Below are 19,517 nucleotides of genomic sequence, written 5' to 3'. Positions count from 1 at the left end.
CATAGAATGGATTACTGCTGGTTACCATACCACGTCCAGGAGTCAGCAACAAAGATCTGATTTCTTTGTTCCCTATTCTGAAAAATTGTATTTTAAAAGTGATGCAGATTCTCATTTACTAACTTATATTTTTTAGTAACTTGCACTGCTGGAATAAGCAGGACAAAATTCCATTCTGAAACTGAACTGGGACAAAGCTGGAGGTTTCATGTAACTTCTTAGTACACAGCAGCAAGACACAATATAGCTAAAGGGCTGTATCGCAGAATAGAATCACTCAGGTTGGAAAAGACCTTAAAGATCATCAGTTCCAACCACGACCTGACCATACTACCCAAACTCTAACAGCCCCCCACTAAATCATGTCCCTGAGCACCATATCCAAACAGTTTTTAAACACATCCAGGGATGGTGACTCAACCACCTCCCTGGGGAGCCTATTGCAGTGCTTAACAACCCTTTCTGTAAGGAAGAATTTCCCGATATCCAACCTAAACTTACCCTGGTGCAACTTGAGGCCATTTCCCCTCGTCCTGTCACCTGTCACCAGTGAGAAGAGACCAACCCCACTCTCGCTATAAGCACCTTTCAGATATTGGAAGAGAGCAATAAGGTCTCCCTCAGCCTCCTTTTCCCCTGACTAAACAGCCCCAGTTCCTTCAGTCACTCCTTCCTTCAGCTGTACATTCACTGTATGCAACATGCATACGTAGCTGACACACTCCCAAAGTTCTCTGTCTCCTTCACGATACTTCAAAGAACACTGCAAAACAACCACAGAAATGGCCAGTTACAGACCAGAAATACACTTAGCAGTACATCTGCGTACGAAGCTGGAGAAACTTATCTCCAGTAGTTCAAGTCAAGCATATCAAATAGAAATTCTTAGGTAGGTTGGTATTGCTTTCAGACTTCAAATAGTAATGATTATACATTAAAAAAAAACCCTACTCTGGTTATCCTGAATATCTGTTACATAAACACTGCGGGACTCACACAGCGATTTCAGCAGCTCAGCCAGAGCCACACACATATCTTTCAGAACTTTGTTGCTGGTTTTAATCCAGCTGGAACAGCCATTGTCCTAATAAGTATTTACTTTGCAAATGAAAAAATAATTGCAGTCACCACACAGTAATATTTTTTCTTTGTTCCTATAACAATAACAAAATAAATCAATCTTAAGGGTGTGAAGCTCTCTGCAATGTAAAAGAACAGTACCTACCTGCTAAAAAACATGGCAGGTAATTAACGTTGTAATTTGTTGGCTATTGGAATGGATGGATGACACTGTATACACTGCGATTGTATCCATTAACACAATAGGTACGACTCAGAGCATACCCATCGCTTTAAGTATTAGACTTCCATAGGTATGAAATTAAAAGCGTTTCAGCAAGAGATGCAGAAGATACCTAGGAGGGAATTCTGCAGAAATTTAGGCAACAGGAACAAGGGGCAACTGGAAGCAGCATAAAAATGCTTATTTGGAAATCTAGAATGAGGGTCATAGAGGTTGATCTGATGGTATGATCAGACCAGGAGATAACTTCAATTGAGTAAGAGGGTTGGGCGTGGGCTCACATCAGGCTTTGGCAGTGATGTGAAAGTAAAGAGAGAAGTTTTACATCCAATGGAACAAAGAAGACAAAGCCAGAGCGCTAATGCAGAGCAGGAAGCAACAAGTCAAAGCAAGAGCCTAATGAACAGTAGACTGCACAACTTCCCAAGAGGCGGTGAAATGTAATTTGTCTAGCTGGCAGGGACAGAAAAAGAGATGACACTAATTCAGATCAATGTGAGCCTGAATTAGACTCTAGATTGCATGACCAGGCAAGAAAACCAGTCAGGGGTGCTGCAGAATGTAGACTGGGACAGAGCCAACACGCGAGGCTGTAAGGACACCCACACTGAAGGCCACCGAGATGCTGAAGGAACTGGGACACCTCTGCTGTGTGGAGAGGCTGAGAGAGCTGGGCCTGCTCAGCCTGGAGAAGCAGAGGCTGAGGGGAATCTCATCAATGTATACAAATACCTGAAGGGAGGGTGCAAAGAAGATGGAACCAGGCTCTTTTCAGCAGTACCCAGTGCGAGGGCAAGGGGCGGTGAAACTGGAACACAAGAGGTTCTGTCTGAGCACCAGACAGCACTGCTGTGCAGTGTAGGTGGTAGAGCACTGGCACAGGCTGCCCAGAGGCTGCAGTCTCCTTCTTAGAGATTTTCAGAAACTGCTTGGATGTGGGCCTGGGCACCCTGCTGGAGGTGTCCCTGCTGGAGCAGGGTTGGAGCAGATGGATACAGAGGTCCCAGCCAACCTCTATCAGTCTGTCATTCTGTGACGCTATTGACTAAGCATTAACTGAAAAATAGACAGGAATGCAGAATTAGGAAGCAAACTCTGAGGGGTATAAAGCTGGCGATGCCCAGTTGTGCTGAGGCTGAAGTAACATCCGTTCATCCACAAGGTGTCCGAGGTGGATGCATTTTATTTTGGGCATGAAACAGACTTGAGAGCAGTATTGTACCCAAGTTGCAGATGCAATTACAGTTAATGACATTTGCTGTTCAGCTGATCATTTAGCATTACATAGGAAGCCTTCTCAGAATCCTGCACTATATAAGTATGGCCATGATTGGTGATAGCCTTAATTCTGTAAAATGCATTTATACCTTTCTAGGTGAAAGTCAATAGAAGTACAGAAACAGTCCATGGAAATATTAAGTACAAATCATGCAGAATTCCTCTGCTAGTATTTTCCTTGTGTGAAAGGCTAATCCTAATCTTACTTTCATCTGAAAGACACATAGGGAACTGAAGTCTCTTTCTTAGCATCGTCTGTAGAGCAAGGATACCCCAACCATTCTTAGTCATATAACTGTTATGGAGAAAATAGGGGGGGGGGGGGGGGGTTGGGAACAAGTTAACTGTCCGTGAAACAACAATTAGATGGAATGGAAATACACAGATTAGCAAAGCAAACAGAAAGCCACTTTGAGAAATACCAATGTGCTCCAGCTTGCTCTCTTCATGTTGTCGACTGAAATACTTGAAATCCCCCAAGGTCCAGTGGGAGGAAGAAATAAGAAGACATTTAGCTTCAGGATGCGGTAAAATAGCTTTTCTTTTCATTCTTCCTTACTTTTTGTTTAATTCCCAGAAAACAGATCTGTAGGATTGTCTCACTAACAACAATGAATCTCAACAAGTGCCATCAGTGGCAGAATAGAATACTTTTCAACAGAGGACAAAACTTAAGAGAACCATTCCATCTATTCTGTTTTCCAGAAGGCTTTATTCTATTTTGATAGCCACATACCCATGGACATTTTAAAAGCTATAATTTCAACTCTGAGGTTTTGCAAGCTTTGTTTTTTGTGGTGTACACTATCATAAACATCCTGAACATAATTACAGCTGCAATTTTGTGGGCTCTATTTTCCCTGTTTGTAGTCCAAAGCCAATGTTTACAAAAACTTTTCAGCACGCTTACTTGATTTCAACTTTTTATTATTATTACAAATGTATATTATTTTATTTAAAAAATTCACACTGAAGCAAAGTCAATTTCATTTCATTACAACCAAGAATATAAAATAAATGCAAGGGACTCATAGTTTAGTTTTAACAGTCATTTCAAGAGTGACATCGGGACAACTTAAAAGCAGTAAACTCTTAACTCTAGAATGAGAAAAGTATTTCACTGTGTGGTTTTGCCAGCCCATCGGCATGGGCGCTGCTGAACGTGGCCACCACAGCTCGGAAGCGGCAAAGCTTAGTGGCAGCACGGGGCGCATACGCAATCATTGCTAATGAAAGCTACAGAAATGAGAGATGCGTGCATGAAATTGTTAGGAAAAGGTAACCGAGTAGAGACAGGCACACTTCCACAAATAGTAAACATGGGAAAATACAACTAGAACAATTGGAAAAGTATACTACCTTACGTATATAAAAAGTTCTTTAAATTGCTGTTAAAAAGGACACGTTCTGTCCACATTTTGTGTAATACTTTTTAGTGTCTACACAAGACAAATTTTTAAAAAAATTAAATAGTATTAATTTACTACTAAATATTTAGGAGATAACAGTGCATTAAGGACTTTCATATAGTAATACACATCGCTCCTGTCCGGCGACATTTTTTAGAAGATTACGTATGGCCTTATGTACAATACATTTATTTAACCCTAAAACAATTCTTTGCTTAATGGTGTTAAAGTACCATTCCTGAAGGTTATGAAGAGGAACTAAGCTTATTATGTTTATATAAAATATTATACAATTTGAACACTCCGAGCTTCCCGCCATCCCTCCCGCTAGGGACGCTCTTCCCTCCCCCTCCCCAGATACAGTGTCACAGATACAGTGCAGGACTCTCAGCACTCCCTACGTCTCTCCTTCATTGTGCAGTCTGTGCTACGTGAACTTCACCCATGTGTACCAGGCTGCTATCCCATTCCCAACACAGCTGTTGCCTCTGAGCCCCAGTGGGAAAAGCTGTGTTCAGCGGCCCAATCTGCCGCCGCGCACACAGGAAGGAGCCAACATCTCAGCTGGCGTCCCTCGCCTCCCTAGGTACCGACATGCAACACTTTGGTGAGGGAAGACAGCTTATGGGCAAAGACAAAGCTGGGAAGTACTAACCAAACTGCACGGGCAAAAATGAATAGAAAAATAACATGGTCCTGGCTTCCCATGACACACTACACAGTTCATTTCTTCAAACCTCAAGAAATTACCCCTGAAAAGCAAGGCTTCTTTCACTATGACTGCCAGCCACCCCAAAAATGCACTGCAAGCTCACAAGAAAAGGCAAATTAGTTCCCAAACAGAAGACAAAGAAACCAGCAGAGCATTCACAGTGCGCATTTTCCAGCAGACACCTGTGCTTGTACTCACTCTCCATTTTGTTGTTACTTTGAAGGTGATGGAAGAGGTCAGCTCAGCTCTTTGCTTCTGCACAAAAACTGGAGGGGACTGGGACATGGCCCACCTGCCCGGGCCAGCAAACACAGATACCAGATCAGTTTGGGCAAAGGGCATGGCAGCTGCTCTAGAAGCTGGAAGCACACTCAACTGAAGGACCTAACACTGCTGTGAAGTTTCACACTCTACACGGTTTAATCTACACCACGATTTTGCCTTGCTGGCACAAGAGCCCAGCGTAACCCTACAGAAACAAAACACACCTCCCTGCTACTGTGGAATCAACTACAGGTCACAGCAGAGGAAAGAAACATTGGGTGGTGATTGTAATGGAAGAGAGAAAAGGATATGAAGGCTGAAAATGGGAGGAGACAACAATTACCTTTCCACGGGTTAATTTCCAGAAATGTGTAATTCAAGTCACAAATATATATTAAAAAAGGATACTTTACAGCATTGGCCAAATATCCGTTAGCTCAAGGTCCTTCATGCTAACATCAGTAAGAGGTGGCATGTTTCTCTTAGGGAAAGAATGGAACCCCAGGTTCACTGAAATAAAATAATTGACATCGGTCCTCTCAAATGTCAAAGCCACATGATGACGGACATGGCCAAACAAGCCAACTGCTCACTAAAGGCATGAAAACAACACATTTTTGAGAGGGAAGGGGACAATAAAGTTGACTGGGTCAACTTTAATAACCCAATAAAATCAAGTTCCTGTCTAGCTGTGCTAAAAATCATTCTCCTCAGAGCAAACAGATCCACATGTCTTCCTAGGTATGAGCACAACTTCAATGTGAATGCGTGCAGGTACGTACTGCAATATTTACAGAAGAGAACACAGTACAAGTGGTTGTAACATCGACTATTCACATATAATCTCTTCTGACTACACCTCTTCTCTGGATACCGACTTTAGAAGCTCGCTGATGTTACATTGCTGGCAGCTTTCTAATGGCATTAATGGTTTTTCCAGGTTTTCTGCAACAAGACCGCCTTATTTCTGATGGCTGAAGGAAAAACGAAGCTGTCCCAAATTACACATTGCATCTCTCCAAATAACTGCGGTTGCTGAAGTTGGACAATGATTCTCTGATCATGCTTCTGAAAGCTGCTTATTTACTGGGGATTTTCTGCCAGCTACCCATCCACTTACAGTCCTTAGGCACAATCAAAACATGTTTGCTCTAGGGAAAAAGAAACATTTCAGTGCAATCAAGCGCATCTGGTGTAACTAATCTGGGTTAATCACAGCAATGTGAGGGACGTAGAATATGCATCTCAAACATGAAAAAGGAAGAATTTCCAACATGCTTCTCAAACTGCACAATAATTTCTCTTAATTATCAATCTAACATAAATTGACTAAATGTATTTGTTTTTATAAGTCTTAGGATTTCTGTCATACTCAGGAATGTGAAAGAGAAGCTACGCTTATAGAACTCTCACATACATTAATCAGCTGCTTAACAGAAAAACAAGCCATCATCCACATTCCTCCTGAAACTTGAGGGCAGTAAATACGTTTTCTTGACTATTTTGGTGTCCAGCCTGGGAAGACATTCCATTTTTCTGTTCCAACAAATCCTGAAAGCATCTCCTGTTTGTGTGACAGCCATGGTTTCATTTAAGACAACACTTAATTTAAAACTAGTTAGAGCACGATCACTGTGATTTCAAGAATTCAATGTGAATGAGTTAAATAATATCAGCAATCTTCTGTCTGGAGTTCAGTCCAGTAGCATGAAGCGTATTTGCTGCTGCAGAGACTTGGGTCATTTTTTTTCTTTTTTCCTTTTTCTTTTTTTCTTTTTCTTTTCTTTTTCTTTTTAAGACCTCGCCTGAAAACTAGACTAATAAAAACAGAATAGTAAAATACTCTGGAACAGTAAAATTTTGCTGTTCTTGACATCCATGAGCAAAACAGTAATATCCTGTGAAAATAACATAGTGCTTTAAAAAGGTGCAATATACCTGTATAGCTAAACTGGTTTGCCTAGTATAAAACTAACTATATACAAGCTTGAAAGCCTGGGAGTTCAAGATTTTAAAACTTTAAAATCCCAACAAAGAGATTGAAAAGACAGATTTATGGCAATCACTACAGCATAAAGGAAGGTGCACCAGGAATCCTTCAAAATTCCAAAGGTTAAAGAAGTTAAGTGCTGGGTTCAGATCAGAAGGGTTCATTAGAGTAACCACAATGGAGCACATGCAAGGGCAGGGAGGAAGGAAAACTTCACGAGAATCTCCTTTATGGCAATAAAGGGGCAGGAAAAAAGGTCTTCAGTAAGTAAAGTTTTCCTTTTGCAATTGTGAATTTTAGTTCTGCATCATAGTTTGTATTTTTGGTTCTTCTCATCAACACGAACTTCATATTGCTGGAGTCTTCTGGCTTTTAATCCATTCCTTTTTCAGTGCAGTCTGTTAAGCCTCTCAGTACCTGTGAGACTGGTGAGATTGATGATACTGAGAGCTCTGCTGAGATGATGTGGAATAGCCCATTGTACTCTGGGACTGAGAAGATCCCTGAATGTTGCTTTGGTAACTCAGGCGTGAGCTGGAGTGCTGGAGAAAAAAGAGAATGGGAAAATGAAAAACAGCCTGTTAGGACTGTGCAGCACAGGAAACTTTCAACCTCTCTGAAGCTCATTAAAATCTGGCTGTTGGAGAAACTAACTGAACGGTGTTACTGTTTTAAGTCCCATAAACAGGTAATCAATCTGATCTGTAATTTGCCTTAGCGCAGCCCAGAAAATACACCATGTCATTGGCAGACATTTAAAAGTACAGCACGTACACATCAATTATTTGAAGTACAAATACACAGAGAACATGTCCAGTGAGACAGGACATTTGTCCAGGAAAATGATAATATAAAATATTATCATTTTAGGTGAGTCTTTTAACCTGTTGCCTTAACTACTGGAAGAGAAAACAGCTGCTTAGTGATGGGCATGTGTGTGTTCAAATTTATATGTATGTGCTAAATGTCTTTTTCCTGCATCGTTTGAGATGTTAGCTGAGAGAACCTCAATTTCATCAACCCAAATTCATGGATCATTTGTGACCTCCAGAACGTTTAATTTGCATGTTTATTATCATACTATTCCCTGTCAAGAATTACTAACAAGTTGCAAAATCACTTAGTGCGAAAGGTACTGCTTAATGGACAGGAGACTCTCTAGAAAGGTAAGCCCTACAATCCAATCCACAAGAAACAATAGTCTACAAAACAAAACAACACATCTATTTACAGTCAGCAAGTCATTTGTTTTCAGTCAAGTTAAGTGCAGGCTCAGGCATCTTTCAATAAAGATTTCTGTTCACTGTCTAGGGCTTGGTTCTACCCATCCATGCCTTAGAGTCATCAGAAAGACTGTGTCAAACAATGATCATCCAGAAGTAGTATTAAAATCCTACATTCTGATTAAATATCAAGATCAGGAGTTATGGAAAACATCTGGAAAATTTGAGTTATGAAAGGAAAGCCCACAGATAAAGTGGGTCTTTAAGAATACAACATTCTCCACAGACCAACCATCTGCTCGGTGCAGGTAAGAGACAAGTCAGTGGTCTCATCTAACCATCAGATCCCAACTAGGAGTGCTGTGAAAAGGTCTTGACAGCTCTTCAGATGGATGAAGAAGAGCAAGAACCTAAAGTTCAGGCACTGTCAAAACATTTCTGCCCTTTCTCTTCCTGTATATAACTTTATATCTTTAATAATAATAATAATAATTTTAATTATATAGTAATAATAATAATAATAATAATAATAATAATAATAACAATAATAATAATAATAATAATAATAATAAAATATTATTATTATAGTTTAATAATAATAACATAAACTTGAAAACATACTAAAACCTAAAAATATTGCATTATTTTTTCCATGCTCTGTTTAAAGATTGGAAATTGAAGGTTGATTTCAAGGTGAAGGACAGTGATATTAGAGAAAGATAACTGTCCAATCTTCCAGACTACTGTATCTCAATATAACATCAATAGAATCAGTATCAACTTCACTTGTTTGCAAGGGTCAGTTGGGGGAGAGGACAGTGCAGCACACTAGCTTGAAAAGAGTTACCTCCCAGTGGTGTATACATCAATAACCAGGCTGTGCTTGGCCTGTGTAATTAGAATGTTTACAAAGTGTCTGAAACATACAATTTCCCACAAAATTTTGCAACTTTTAACAGGAAAAAAAAAAGAATTATGATAAATACTGTGATCTTATAGGAACCAGTTCTGGATGAAAAACATCACCTTACCACGTTAAGCAAAAAACCTGAGGTCACATAAGCAGTGGTCAGTAAAATTCAAGAGAGAATTCCCATTGTCATTTGTAAAAGTAACACATACTGGTGTTGACAAATCACAAAAAAAAAAATTCAACTGAGACATTAGATAACCAGCTAAATGAAACTCAAACCAAAGCAATACTTCCTCCTACTTCTGAGTTAGAATATAATGGAGTAAAATTGATGCATAGGACTACAGGAACACATTAACTTGCTCGTGCTTATTTTTATTCTTTTATTTATTATTATTATTATTATTATTTTTAAGAACCAAGTCAGACTTGGACAAATTGCAGACATTCTTTTCTGGAACAGAAGACTGTCAGCTAGAACTTAAGGGCAGACAGCCAAATACAAATTTAAAAATGGATAATCAGATCAGACAGTTTAGCAAGTGATGTAAAGGGGGCATACAGATTATTATTTTGCTGCCTGTGCTGTTACATTCTAGAAGGAAAGGGTCATGGGAGGTAAAAAATGAATTTAACCATCTCAAAGAAAAAATCAGATTTAGACTGCTAAAAACTTGTAAGGTGGAATCTTGCCAACAGTTTGGAGAGCTGTGTAAGGATTCTGTAATGGACATCATCAAATGCAGCATATCAGCTCTCAAAATACAGATCAAAGCAGGCCAGCCATAAATACTATGTAGTCAGACAGCTGTAGTGATCTGTCCAGACTTCAAGCCTGCCTGGAACTTTTCAAACAGGAAACCTTGTTGTCTTTACCCTTACATTGCCCTCAGTACCTGTGTGATCATTTAAAGGAGTAAAACAGAAATAGGAGAAAAATGTTTGGCACTGAGAAATTGTGTGCTGAGGAGGTATGGGTGGAGAAGCCAAAGCAATTCCAGAGCTGCTTTGTTTTGTTTTAAAGCTGTTTAATTTATGTTTAAAATAGCCTGAACGTGTTTCTTAATGGTGGTATACTCCTGAAGGTTAGTAGCAAACAGAATCCCTAACATGCTTTTAAAACATACCTTTACTAGCTACCTTCCTCTTATCTGCCTTTGACTCTTACGTATGAATGCTACTGAAGTGAAAAACATGAAATCTGTTCAACTCTGGCCACAACAGAAATCACGCATGCTCATGCCCTGCTTCAGCATGATTCATACTGATGAACCAAAACTTGTGCTAACATGCATTTTCTCTTTAACTTCAGATTAATTTAATTTAATTTAGTAAGATATTGGAACAAACTACAGAATTGTTCCATATGTGTGATGATATGAGGTAAAACAAAGCAGAAACCAAAGGGAAAAGCCTGGCTCTAATTTTGATTTGCTTCCCAGGATCTGCCTCTCACACAGATTTTAACCTTGCCAAGAGCCAAGTATTTTGAATGTGATACGATGCAGCATTTACATTCATGGAATAGTTGCAGTGGCTTTGCTCAGATTATTCTCAAATAAAGCTCTCCACATACTTACATGCTTTCCTGGGGTGGCTGAGTCCTCAACACTTTACAGGGTGCAGCAGATATAACTCGTTTTGTATTGGAAATTACTAACCACCGCACAAAACCTTTTTACTGCCCTAATAGGTTTGAAACCTGCATTTTTATCTAATGTATCAGAGCACACGTTCTAAGGTTACAAGGAAAATTCATTAAAACGCGATTTTTTTTTATTGCAGTGAGGAACAGAGAAAAACGACATTTTGCCTCCACACAATCAGAAGCAGCCAAAATTCAAGAGGTACCTGATAATCTGAAGGCATGACAGGCCCGCCTGAGTTAGCGCCTGAAGGCCCTATGCGTGGTTTCTTGTTTGGAGGCACCTGGTTGAGGCTGGAGTCCTGGCTGTGCTGGAGTCCTCCACCCGCGCCCCCTCCGCCCGCACCCGTGCCCCCGGCCGTCCCGTTGGTTTGGGTGCTGTTCTGCTGCTGCTGCTGCGGTTGCTGCGGCGCGGCCTGCGGCTGCTGCTGAGGTGCTGTTTGCTGCTGATGTTGGTTCTGCTGCTGCTGATTCTGAGGGAAGAAGCGACACGACACCGTCATTTGCTCCGTACTTGTTTGTGATCCTGGAGCAGTCACTAAGCCTGGTCCCACTGTGCTGTTGGAAGGGCAGCAGGCCCACATGCTCGTCAGGAAAGCACGGCAAGGCCATGTAATGCATACAGTGCGCTCCCTGTGTGCTCCTGCGTGCCTCAAATTGGGGTATCTCACTTGTGGTTCACTTCTTTCTGTTGTGGTTTTGTGTTGCTTTTTGTTGTTGTTTTTTAACAAAGCAGGACAGGCTAAAGCTGGCATGACAGCCCAGTGATTGCTGCAGCTAGGCAAGCACTTAGGCCAGCGTAAAAGGGAGCAAGATGGAAGGAGCTATTTATAAACACTTAATGAGCAGAATCAAAGCGCCCCAAATTTCACTGGTTCTCAGTGGCAGATGTGGTGAACCACAGTACATTTTCCTAAGTGCTTCAACAGCCCCATTCACTTAGAACCAAAACCACTTTTCCAACTTCCGTAGATGATGCACTGCAATAATCCAAAGGAGGCTGGCAGTGTTACCATCAGAAAGGTAAGCAAACCAAGAACAGAAACATTACATCATTTCTTCCAGTTGCAAGGAAATTCTGCCCCAGAACCAAAAGCAGAAAAAAAAAATTAAGGAGAACACAGGAGCAAAAGAGTAAAAGATGCAACTCTTCTGGTTTCAGAAGCTATGGACTGGAAAGATTATTAAGGCCTAGGGAGGTTAGAAAAGTAGCAAAATTGCAACTCTTCCCTCCAGGGTTAGACACTCACAAGGAAAGACCGTCTGTGTTTGTTTTTGAGCACTACAGAAGACTCCTCCAAGAGGGGAAGCAAATAAGAGAACTGCAAAGAAAAGCAACTTTGCTCCTAATGGCAGGGATGCATCTTGATCATCATAGAAAGCTCTGCAATTTTCATGTCTTGAATTAAAAATCCCTACAGTTAAGTCACACCCCCTAGACAATCATAATGCACTGCATGGGAGTGTGGAATATTTCAGGACAGTCTTTTTTCCCTGTGATATCTGCTTACGTAATTGTCAAAGTTTTGGTATGGCAGCCTTTATTACAACCTCACGTTATCACAGTTAATCAGAAATCATGACAACCAATTGCCACAAGCACTGAACTGTTGATGCTCTCAGTCATGGCAAGTCATTTTAGTTATCTCAGAAAAACGACATGAAAATCTGTATCTACGTCACTCATTACAACAGTTTCCCAAGATATATTCAGATCAAATTTGCAATGGTATATTCATTTAGGATCTCAAAGAAGCTTTGACTCTTCAAGGACTTCTGGATAACATGTATTTCCATTTCACACTGAGCAAAACCAGTAATATTTCCTACCACTAGTAATCCTCAAATGCCACCTCAGTCAGGCTCTGTTTCTAGGGAGATGTAAACTGTAAGAGTTTAAATAAGAGTTTGAAACAGGCTTGTCATAGAATGTGTTAAGAAGCAATTTATCTTATAATAACGCTTTGAGCTTCACATACCAACAAACGCCAATGACTAAGGCAATATCTGTGCTAGATTCTGAGATGTGTATTTCCATAGGGATGCTGGGAGGTGAGTGAGGTGGCTGCTACTGGGAGAGCTGAAAAACTGCAATTGTTTAAATTATAAAGAGATATGGCAGGAACTCTTACAATTAAGGACGACCATTTGCAATAGGTCTCATGTCTGGCACTTTGGACGCTCACACAAAATGTTCTTGACTAGTCTGAGCTTGCTCTTCCATGCAGCTACTACTTCTAGTGTCCTCGTAGAGACTGAAGTCTACTCTGACAGGTTCTGCCTGGAGTCTAACTGCACCACCTTAGCACACGGGAACAGCTCACACCAGCAGAAATACCTGCAGATCAGTCTAGTTCACAGTGATTCCTAAATAAAAAGCTTCTCTAAAGTGAATAACATATGACCATGTTTCATTACTAAGACACAAATTAAATTCTGGTCCTGCATAGAAAGAAACCAAAGAGAACTTGCCTAACAGAACGTTTCCATTTTGTTTTACAAACACTTGTTTCAGCTTTGCTGACCAACAATTAACAACTTTGAAAAAAGGAAGTTTGTGTTAAAGGTTACTCAAGTAAGATGCACGTTCCAAATAAACAAACACAGAGAACTCTAGGTCTCCAAGGTACACAAATATTTATGGTTTTAAAAACAAATCAAACCATACACTATAAAAAAATAAACAAAACCACTTTTCACTTGCATCATCATCATAAACAAAGCACAGTACAGACTCAGTCTGTAGAATACTCTTTACTTTCACGTTTTCTGCACTCTGAGAACAGATTCAATGAGTAACACGTAACTTACATTACCTACGTGGTCTGAAAGAAGTTTTATTTGGACCGTACATAAATACGTGACTGCCCCCAGCACTCTCAAAGATCACTTACACAATGACTGTTTTGAATATAAACATTCCATTGTTTTTTTCCTCCCAGCCCTCCCATGAAAATGATATTTACTTTTAAATACACTGACTTCACAAAAGCCAGAATCACTTCATAAGGCTTGTTCTTATTTTTAAAGTTGTGAGTTAGAGTAATGCCAGTAACTACAATACAATCAAATCAGAATCATGACTTTCATTGTATTTTTGCTTAGGTCTGTTTCCTCTCTTTGAAGAACTATCTGGACAAAAAAAAAAAAAAAAAAAAAAAAAAAATCAGGCCATGACTACCTGTTCTCAGTACAGAAGTATCTACAATATCTGTTCTGAAAACAAAACCTTCTGTCTGAAATGTATTATTGTAGGCACACTTAAACTCAGCTACTTTCTCCCATTACAAGGAAAATGTGAAAACAGAAGATATATGTCATGAAAAGATTTCTCAAAAACAGTGATAGTACTTCTCATGAAGCCCTCAGACAATTACATTTTATGGCTGTTTTCTTCACATTTTGCTACCTTTATGTTACAACTGGCACCTCAGTGAGCACTTACGACAAAAATAACAAGCTGGTTCATACGCTCTAGCAATACTGTCCTGCCTTCACACCAAGATGGGACAATCACTTCTGTCACGTAGCACAGCCGAACCACAGGAACAAAGCAAGTTAGATATGTTGCCAACACACCAAAATTTACTATACACGCAAACATGTTCTTATTCATGTCTAAGGAGCTATGGGAAAGAGAGTATTCAGAGTAGATTGTCACTACAGAATAGCTCGTGCTCTTTATTACTCTTTTGTCTGAGGGCCCTTAAAACATGATCAGGAAACTGTGTGCAGATGGATTAAAGGTTCTGATGCAATGCCAGAAGGCTGACATTATTTACTTGAGACCCTGACAACCAACAACTTTCAAATGGCTGGATGCATGCCAGTCACACAATGAAAATTCCATTATTTTCTTGTGATCACAACACATTTTCATTGTGTGATGCAGGATGAGGTAGGCAAGGCTCTCCTGGAATGACACTGACTGAAAGCGGGCAGCTGCTGACAGAACTCAACTAGCTCAGTGCCCGCAGGTCAGGGGAAACCGGTGGTGATACCACCCAAGACACCCCAAAGTGATCTGATACTTTAATCTCTTAATTTGCTAGTTTTAATGTGGAAGAAACATAACTCTTCCTTATTTCATACTTAAAAAAGAGAAAAAAGAAGAATGGAAAAAAAAATTATACCTTATCCCCTTTCTCTTCAGGTTCATCTTCATTGAGGAATTCTCGTTTGGGATATGGAATCTGACAGCCAGCAAATACACTGGAACACAGCGGAGACACAACAAATATGAACATATGACATACTTTTATTTAATGCTATATTAAAGATACGTATATAATACAATTTAATTTCTATAATTTCATGGCTTGTTTCTATGAGTGAGTAGCGCTGAGAACACTCAAGACAGCAGCGAGATGCTGATTGTAATGGCAAAACTCTTTGTTGTTGGCATGAGGCCCTCATTCAGAAATCATGGTATGGCTGAACAAGCTTGAATGCTAGAACGACCACTTGTTGCTCCAGATAGCAACATACAGTGTGGTAGCAGCCAGATGTTACACAACACCTGGTTGAAGCATGCATGGCTCATTGAATAAAGAGCCTGATCCAAAGAGAAATAATGTCTTGCGAGTCCCTGCTTGACTTCCAGTGGTTCTGAAATATATTTGCCAATCATGACTACACAGTTATGCTCAATTAGCCTCTCAGATCTTGTTTAGAGAAAAAAGGCAGCTTCTAAATTTATGTGGCTACTAGGATGTAGAACATCCCTTCATGTTTATGGCAGATAATTCATCACAGTGTCTTACTGTCATTCATGAGGAGCTATAGTTCCACATAGGATAGTCTAAGGTAAACACTACACAGAAAATTATTGGTAGATGCTGACCACTACCAGTTCCTTAGATTTCTGTGCTAATTGCTGAAGGCATTTAAAATAAAACAAAATTAACATGGTGTTATTATGTAAAGTTTCTTAACAGTGCTTTATCCAGTAGTATTCTGGTTTATCCAAACAGAAAAAATAAGAGGAAGAAAAAAAACCCATTAGTCTCAGCTAGACTTCATTTGCATTCCAGTGACTGTTCCCTTCCTTCTGTGTTTGTTGCCTGCTAGCTGAGGAAGCAGTGAAAGCAAAGGTAGAAGTTTCCCTGCATTCAGATTCTACAGATCATAATGCTTCTGAAAACTGGGAAGAGAAATTGGAAGGCGAAGTTCTGTCACTAGCAACTGCATATATCATTTGAACATTTCCTCATAGTAAAATATACAGATATATAAAGTCCGTACTCTCAAGCTTTCCAAACAAGAAACCTCTGGGATTTGTGGTAGTCATTGATGTCTCTTCTCTCCTCATATTGTTATGACCCTGCACAAAAGGGCATGGGAACAGACTGTAGATCAGAGAACTGCCCTAGACCTAGGGGGAAGCACAATGAAACCAGGTAATGGAGAGCAGAGCTCCGTAAGGCTGTGCAAGGCAGAAGAGAACAGGGAGCCAATTAATTCCCTAAATACTGCAATAATACTGGCTTTGATAGCACATTCAGAATTACAACACCCGTGTAATACGGGGTTAATGCTCACAGTCAGTCCTGGCATCAGTAGATATAGAATCTTCAGGTCTACATTAACAGTTTCTACGGTAGCATGCCAGTAGCTACTACTTTCTTGTGGACACATGCAGACACCTGTGAATTTTTGAGCTGTCATCTCATATCAGGGATTAGCATTTAGCAGGAAGCCAACTTGAAGAGCAGAGAAGTGAGAATACATACTCTGATGTGGGCAGAGGATCCTCTTGAAAGTAAGGGTCCTGCAAAGCCTGCTCTGAGGTAATTCTCTTTGTAGGGTCCATAGTAAGAAGTTTCTGAAGCTGTAAACAGTAAAAATAGCAAAAAGTTTATCAAACTATCACTTTCCAAACTTGCAACTTGTGTAACTGCTAAATTATCCGTGGCTTGTCCAGACAAGACTAAACTATCATGTCATGCTAAACTAAGCTTCCAAGAACTAGAATGCATGTTCCCAAGAACACTATGGCTGCAAATGTCTCTCACATAAGAAACACTTACGGGCAGCTTGCAGCAAAAAAATAAAGCACCATATATTTCCCTCATCATAACACTGCCTCCAAACATTGTATCCTTTGTCTGTCAAAGAAAGGGCTATTGTACCACAACAGAAAATCTAAAGATATCCAGAATGTTTAAGTTATCTGCTTGCTCTCTTAATAATTCCCCTCCAACCCAGATGATTTAATGAGTTTCCTCATTCCAGGTGGTGCCATACACAACATCACTCTAAGTGAGATACTGTGCCTAACAATGATGTTACTTGTGAGCCAGTTTTCTTTGTCTGGTTTTCTGTAGCTTCCACTGTTTATATGAAAGTGAATAAAACAAGTTTGGATTCATTTTGCTTACAGGATAGCAACTGCTAATACAACATAGAAAGCCTGTGAGATTGGACTACAGGGTCTCATTCTTCTCAGCAACAAGACTCTGGCTGGCCTGACATGATAGCTATAAATATAATACTTGTAACTATTTCCAGGGCAGCAAGAAAAGATGCACTTACCTGGGGAGAAAACATTCTAACTTTCACATAGACATTAACATTCAATGTCAGTAAGCAGCATGGCACAATATCCTATTTTTTGGTAAGGGTCACTTGCCATCCTGCACTGGCCTATTTGGTATCACATTCACCCATTCTGTGTGTGCCACACATTCTGTATGCATTAATGTAATGTAATGTAATGCTAAGTCTTGACCAACAAAGGTTACAAAGCAGATGTCTTCAAAGGTCAGCCATCTTGCAAGGTGGAGTTTACCTCAAGAAATAACATAACTACCTTTGATATGAACAAGAAGTTTCAGCGAGCGTGTTTCAGAACACATACACCTTAAAGCTCATCACAGATGCATTTCTAATCTCTTGATTTGGAAGACCAGTGAACACTTTACTTTCGAGCTCTGCTGTTTTGAGGATCTTTCACAAGAGAAAAGCAGGCACTGAGCCTTTTTGCTATAGAATGGTCGTGGTAATTTAGGTACCTGTACCTCCTCAGTACAGTAATGAGAGGTATCAAAATAGGTGTCTGCGACCCGTGCATTCTTATTCAGAGCTCTGGCAGGCTCACCTATTTGAGAGCAACTTCCATCTCTGCGATCAACAACTAAACCACACCTGTTCAGCCCCGATTATTAAAAGGGAGAACTACCCTAGCTAAGAGAACTAAGTCTTCTTCATGATGTTTAGAAAACAGTCCTTAGACCTCAGAAAATTTCAGTTTTCACCCTCATGACTATATAAGGAATACATAAGTTACCAACTACCTATTTTATTAGTCATCTTGTAATAACCCTGCCTGATTCTCCATGATGAAAAGTTCATTTTTTTAAGATACATTTTTGCCACCTTACGGCTAGTTTTGTACTCTTCAGAGATTTGGTGAATATTTTCCTCTGGAAAAGTGGCCCACCCGCCCTCAACTTGGTGTTCACACGATTAATTAGTGTTAAAATCTAACATTTCCTTCCATAGAAGCAGGCTTTCTGGTGGTTTTCACCTCTAGTCAGAAGCAGAGAAATCCAGGTGCTAATTGTTACAACTGTGGTCGTTCCAATTAGACTTTTCCTCAAGATTATTTCAGTTTGTGTCCAGTAAGCTGAGTTTAAGAAATTTTGATTTTCGTGGATTCTCAGACTTCTGTGAATGTTTTTCTTCACTCACACATGCACAAAAAAAGATGTTTTGGAATGTACTTGTACTTTACATTTGTCCTCCCTCTACCTCACACAAGTCTTCAGCTTGAGCGCTCTTTAGCTCTCTGAAACAACGTTGAACCAAGGGATACGTAGTACTCAGTATCCTATTTGTATAGTAGATACAAGTGTAAGGCTGGGTTTACAAGTTTCTTGCAGATCAAAATTACATGAAAGCTTCAGCTCTTGATTATGAGCAGTTTAAGCATAATCTCAGCATGAACGTATATAAAGAAAACATATTTCAAAAATAGCAAGTCAGTGATAAATGGCTTTGTTTTGTCAGTGTTCAGAAGAACAGATGCAGATATTAATATTAGAAATACATTTCACTCCTACCAGCACAGTGATTTTCAATTTGGACTTACCAAAAGAAAGACTTTGCTGTCAGGCTTGACTTTGTGTTTCTCCATGTATTTTATGAGGCTACTATTGGCATATCTGAAAAATATTGTTCAAAGGCATTTCTGAAATAACAGAGCATTAAGAATATGGAACTGTACCACTAATCACAAAACATCAGCCTTTAATAAGTAAACCGTAGAAAGAACTGCTATCAGAACACACGTCATAGTTATCAAGCAGTTGACGCTCCAAGTATGCTTTTCACTGACAGAAGTAGTATCAACAGCGTACACGTTATTTCCATAGAACGTGCAACTTTTTATAGTGTATGGATAAGCTGTTGACATTGGCATATGACAGAGAAACTCAACCTGAAGTTCGCACTCTAGTTTTCCAAAGCAACTCTGACACAGAAGGTGTGCAGCAGTTCATAACAGTTAGGCTATTGTTTCCAGCTGTAATTGAGCAGAGAAGTTAACCATTCTGTCTCCCTCAAAAGAAAGAGAATCCTGAACTCCCTAATCTTTGTCCCCTGCATTATAGCAGAGACTGTTTTACGCTTGACACCCTTTGATCTATCATCACCACTAATTTGATTAATTTAGGCAAAGCAACTGGCAACATCAGAAGTAGGAAATTTTCAGATCCCAGACATGCTCTACATCACAACCTATTGATTGCATTGCCTTCTGACCACTACTGTACTGTCTC

General features: G+C 39.8%; 1 protein-coding gene across 3 annotated transcripts in view; it reads right to left on the bottom strand.

Annotated features, from left to right (window-relative positions):
* Nucleotides 1–3,491: 3,491 nt before the first annotated feature.
* Nucleotides 3,492–19,517, bottom strand: part of CDK19 (cyclin dependent kinase 19) — a 117,623-nt gene continuing 101,597 nt past the window's right edge. For all 3 annotated transcript variants that reach the window (XM_040698316.2, XM_015284576.4, XM_040698317.2), the window contains exons 9-13: nucleotides 18,830–18,902; nucleotides 16,470–16,567; nucleotides 14,871–14,949; nucleotides 10,944–11,210; nucleotides 3,492–7,498 (exon numbers count right to left, since the gene is read on the bottom strand). In XM_040698316.2, coding sequence (XP_040554250.2) covers nucleotides 7,367–7,498; nucleotides 10,944–11,210; nucleotides 14,871–14,949; nucleotides 16,470–16,567; nucleotides 18,830–18,902 — 649 coding nt within the window. In that variant the 3' untranslated portion in view covers nucleotides 3,492–7,366. The remainder of the gene's footprint in view (nucleotides 7,499–10,943; nucleotides 11,211–14,870; nucleotides 14,950–16,469; nucleotides 16,568–18,829; nucleotides 18,903–19,517) is intronic.

Source organism: Gallus gallus, chromosome 3, assembly GCF_016699485.2.
Source record: "Gallus gallus isolate bGalGal1 chromosome 3, bGalGal1.mat.broiler.GRCg7b, whole genome shotgun sequence".
Lineage (NCBI taxonomy): Eukaryota > Metazoa > Chordata > Aves > Galliformes > Phasianidae > Gallus > Gallus gallus.
The sequence above is the reverse complement of the archived record's forward strand: the minus strand, read 5'-3'. Positions and strand labels throughout refer to the sequence as shown.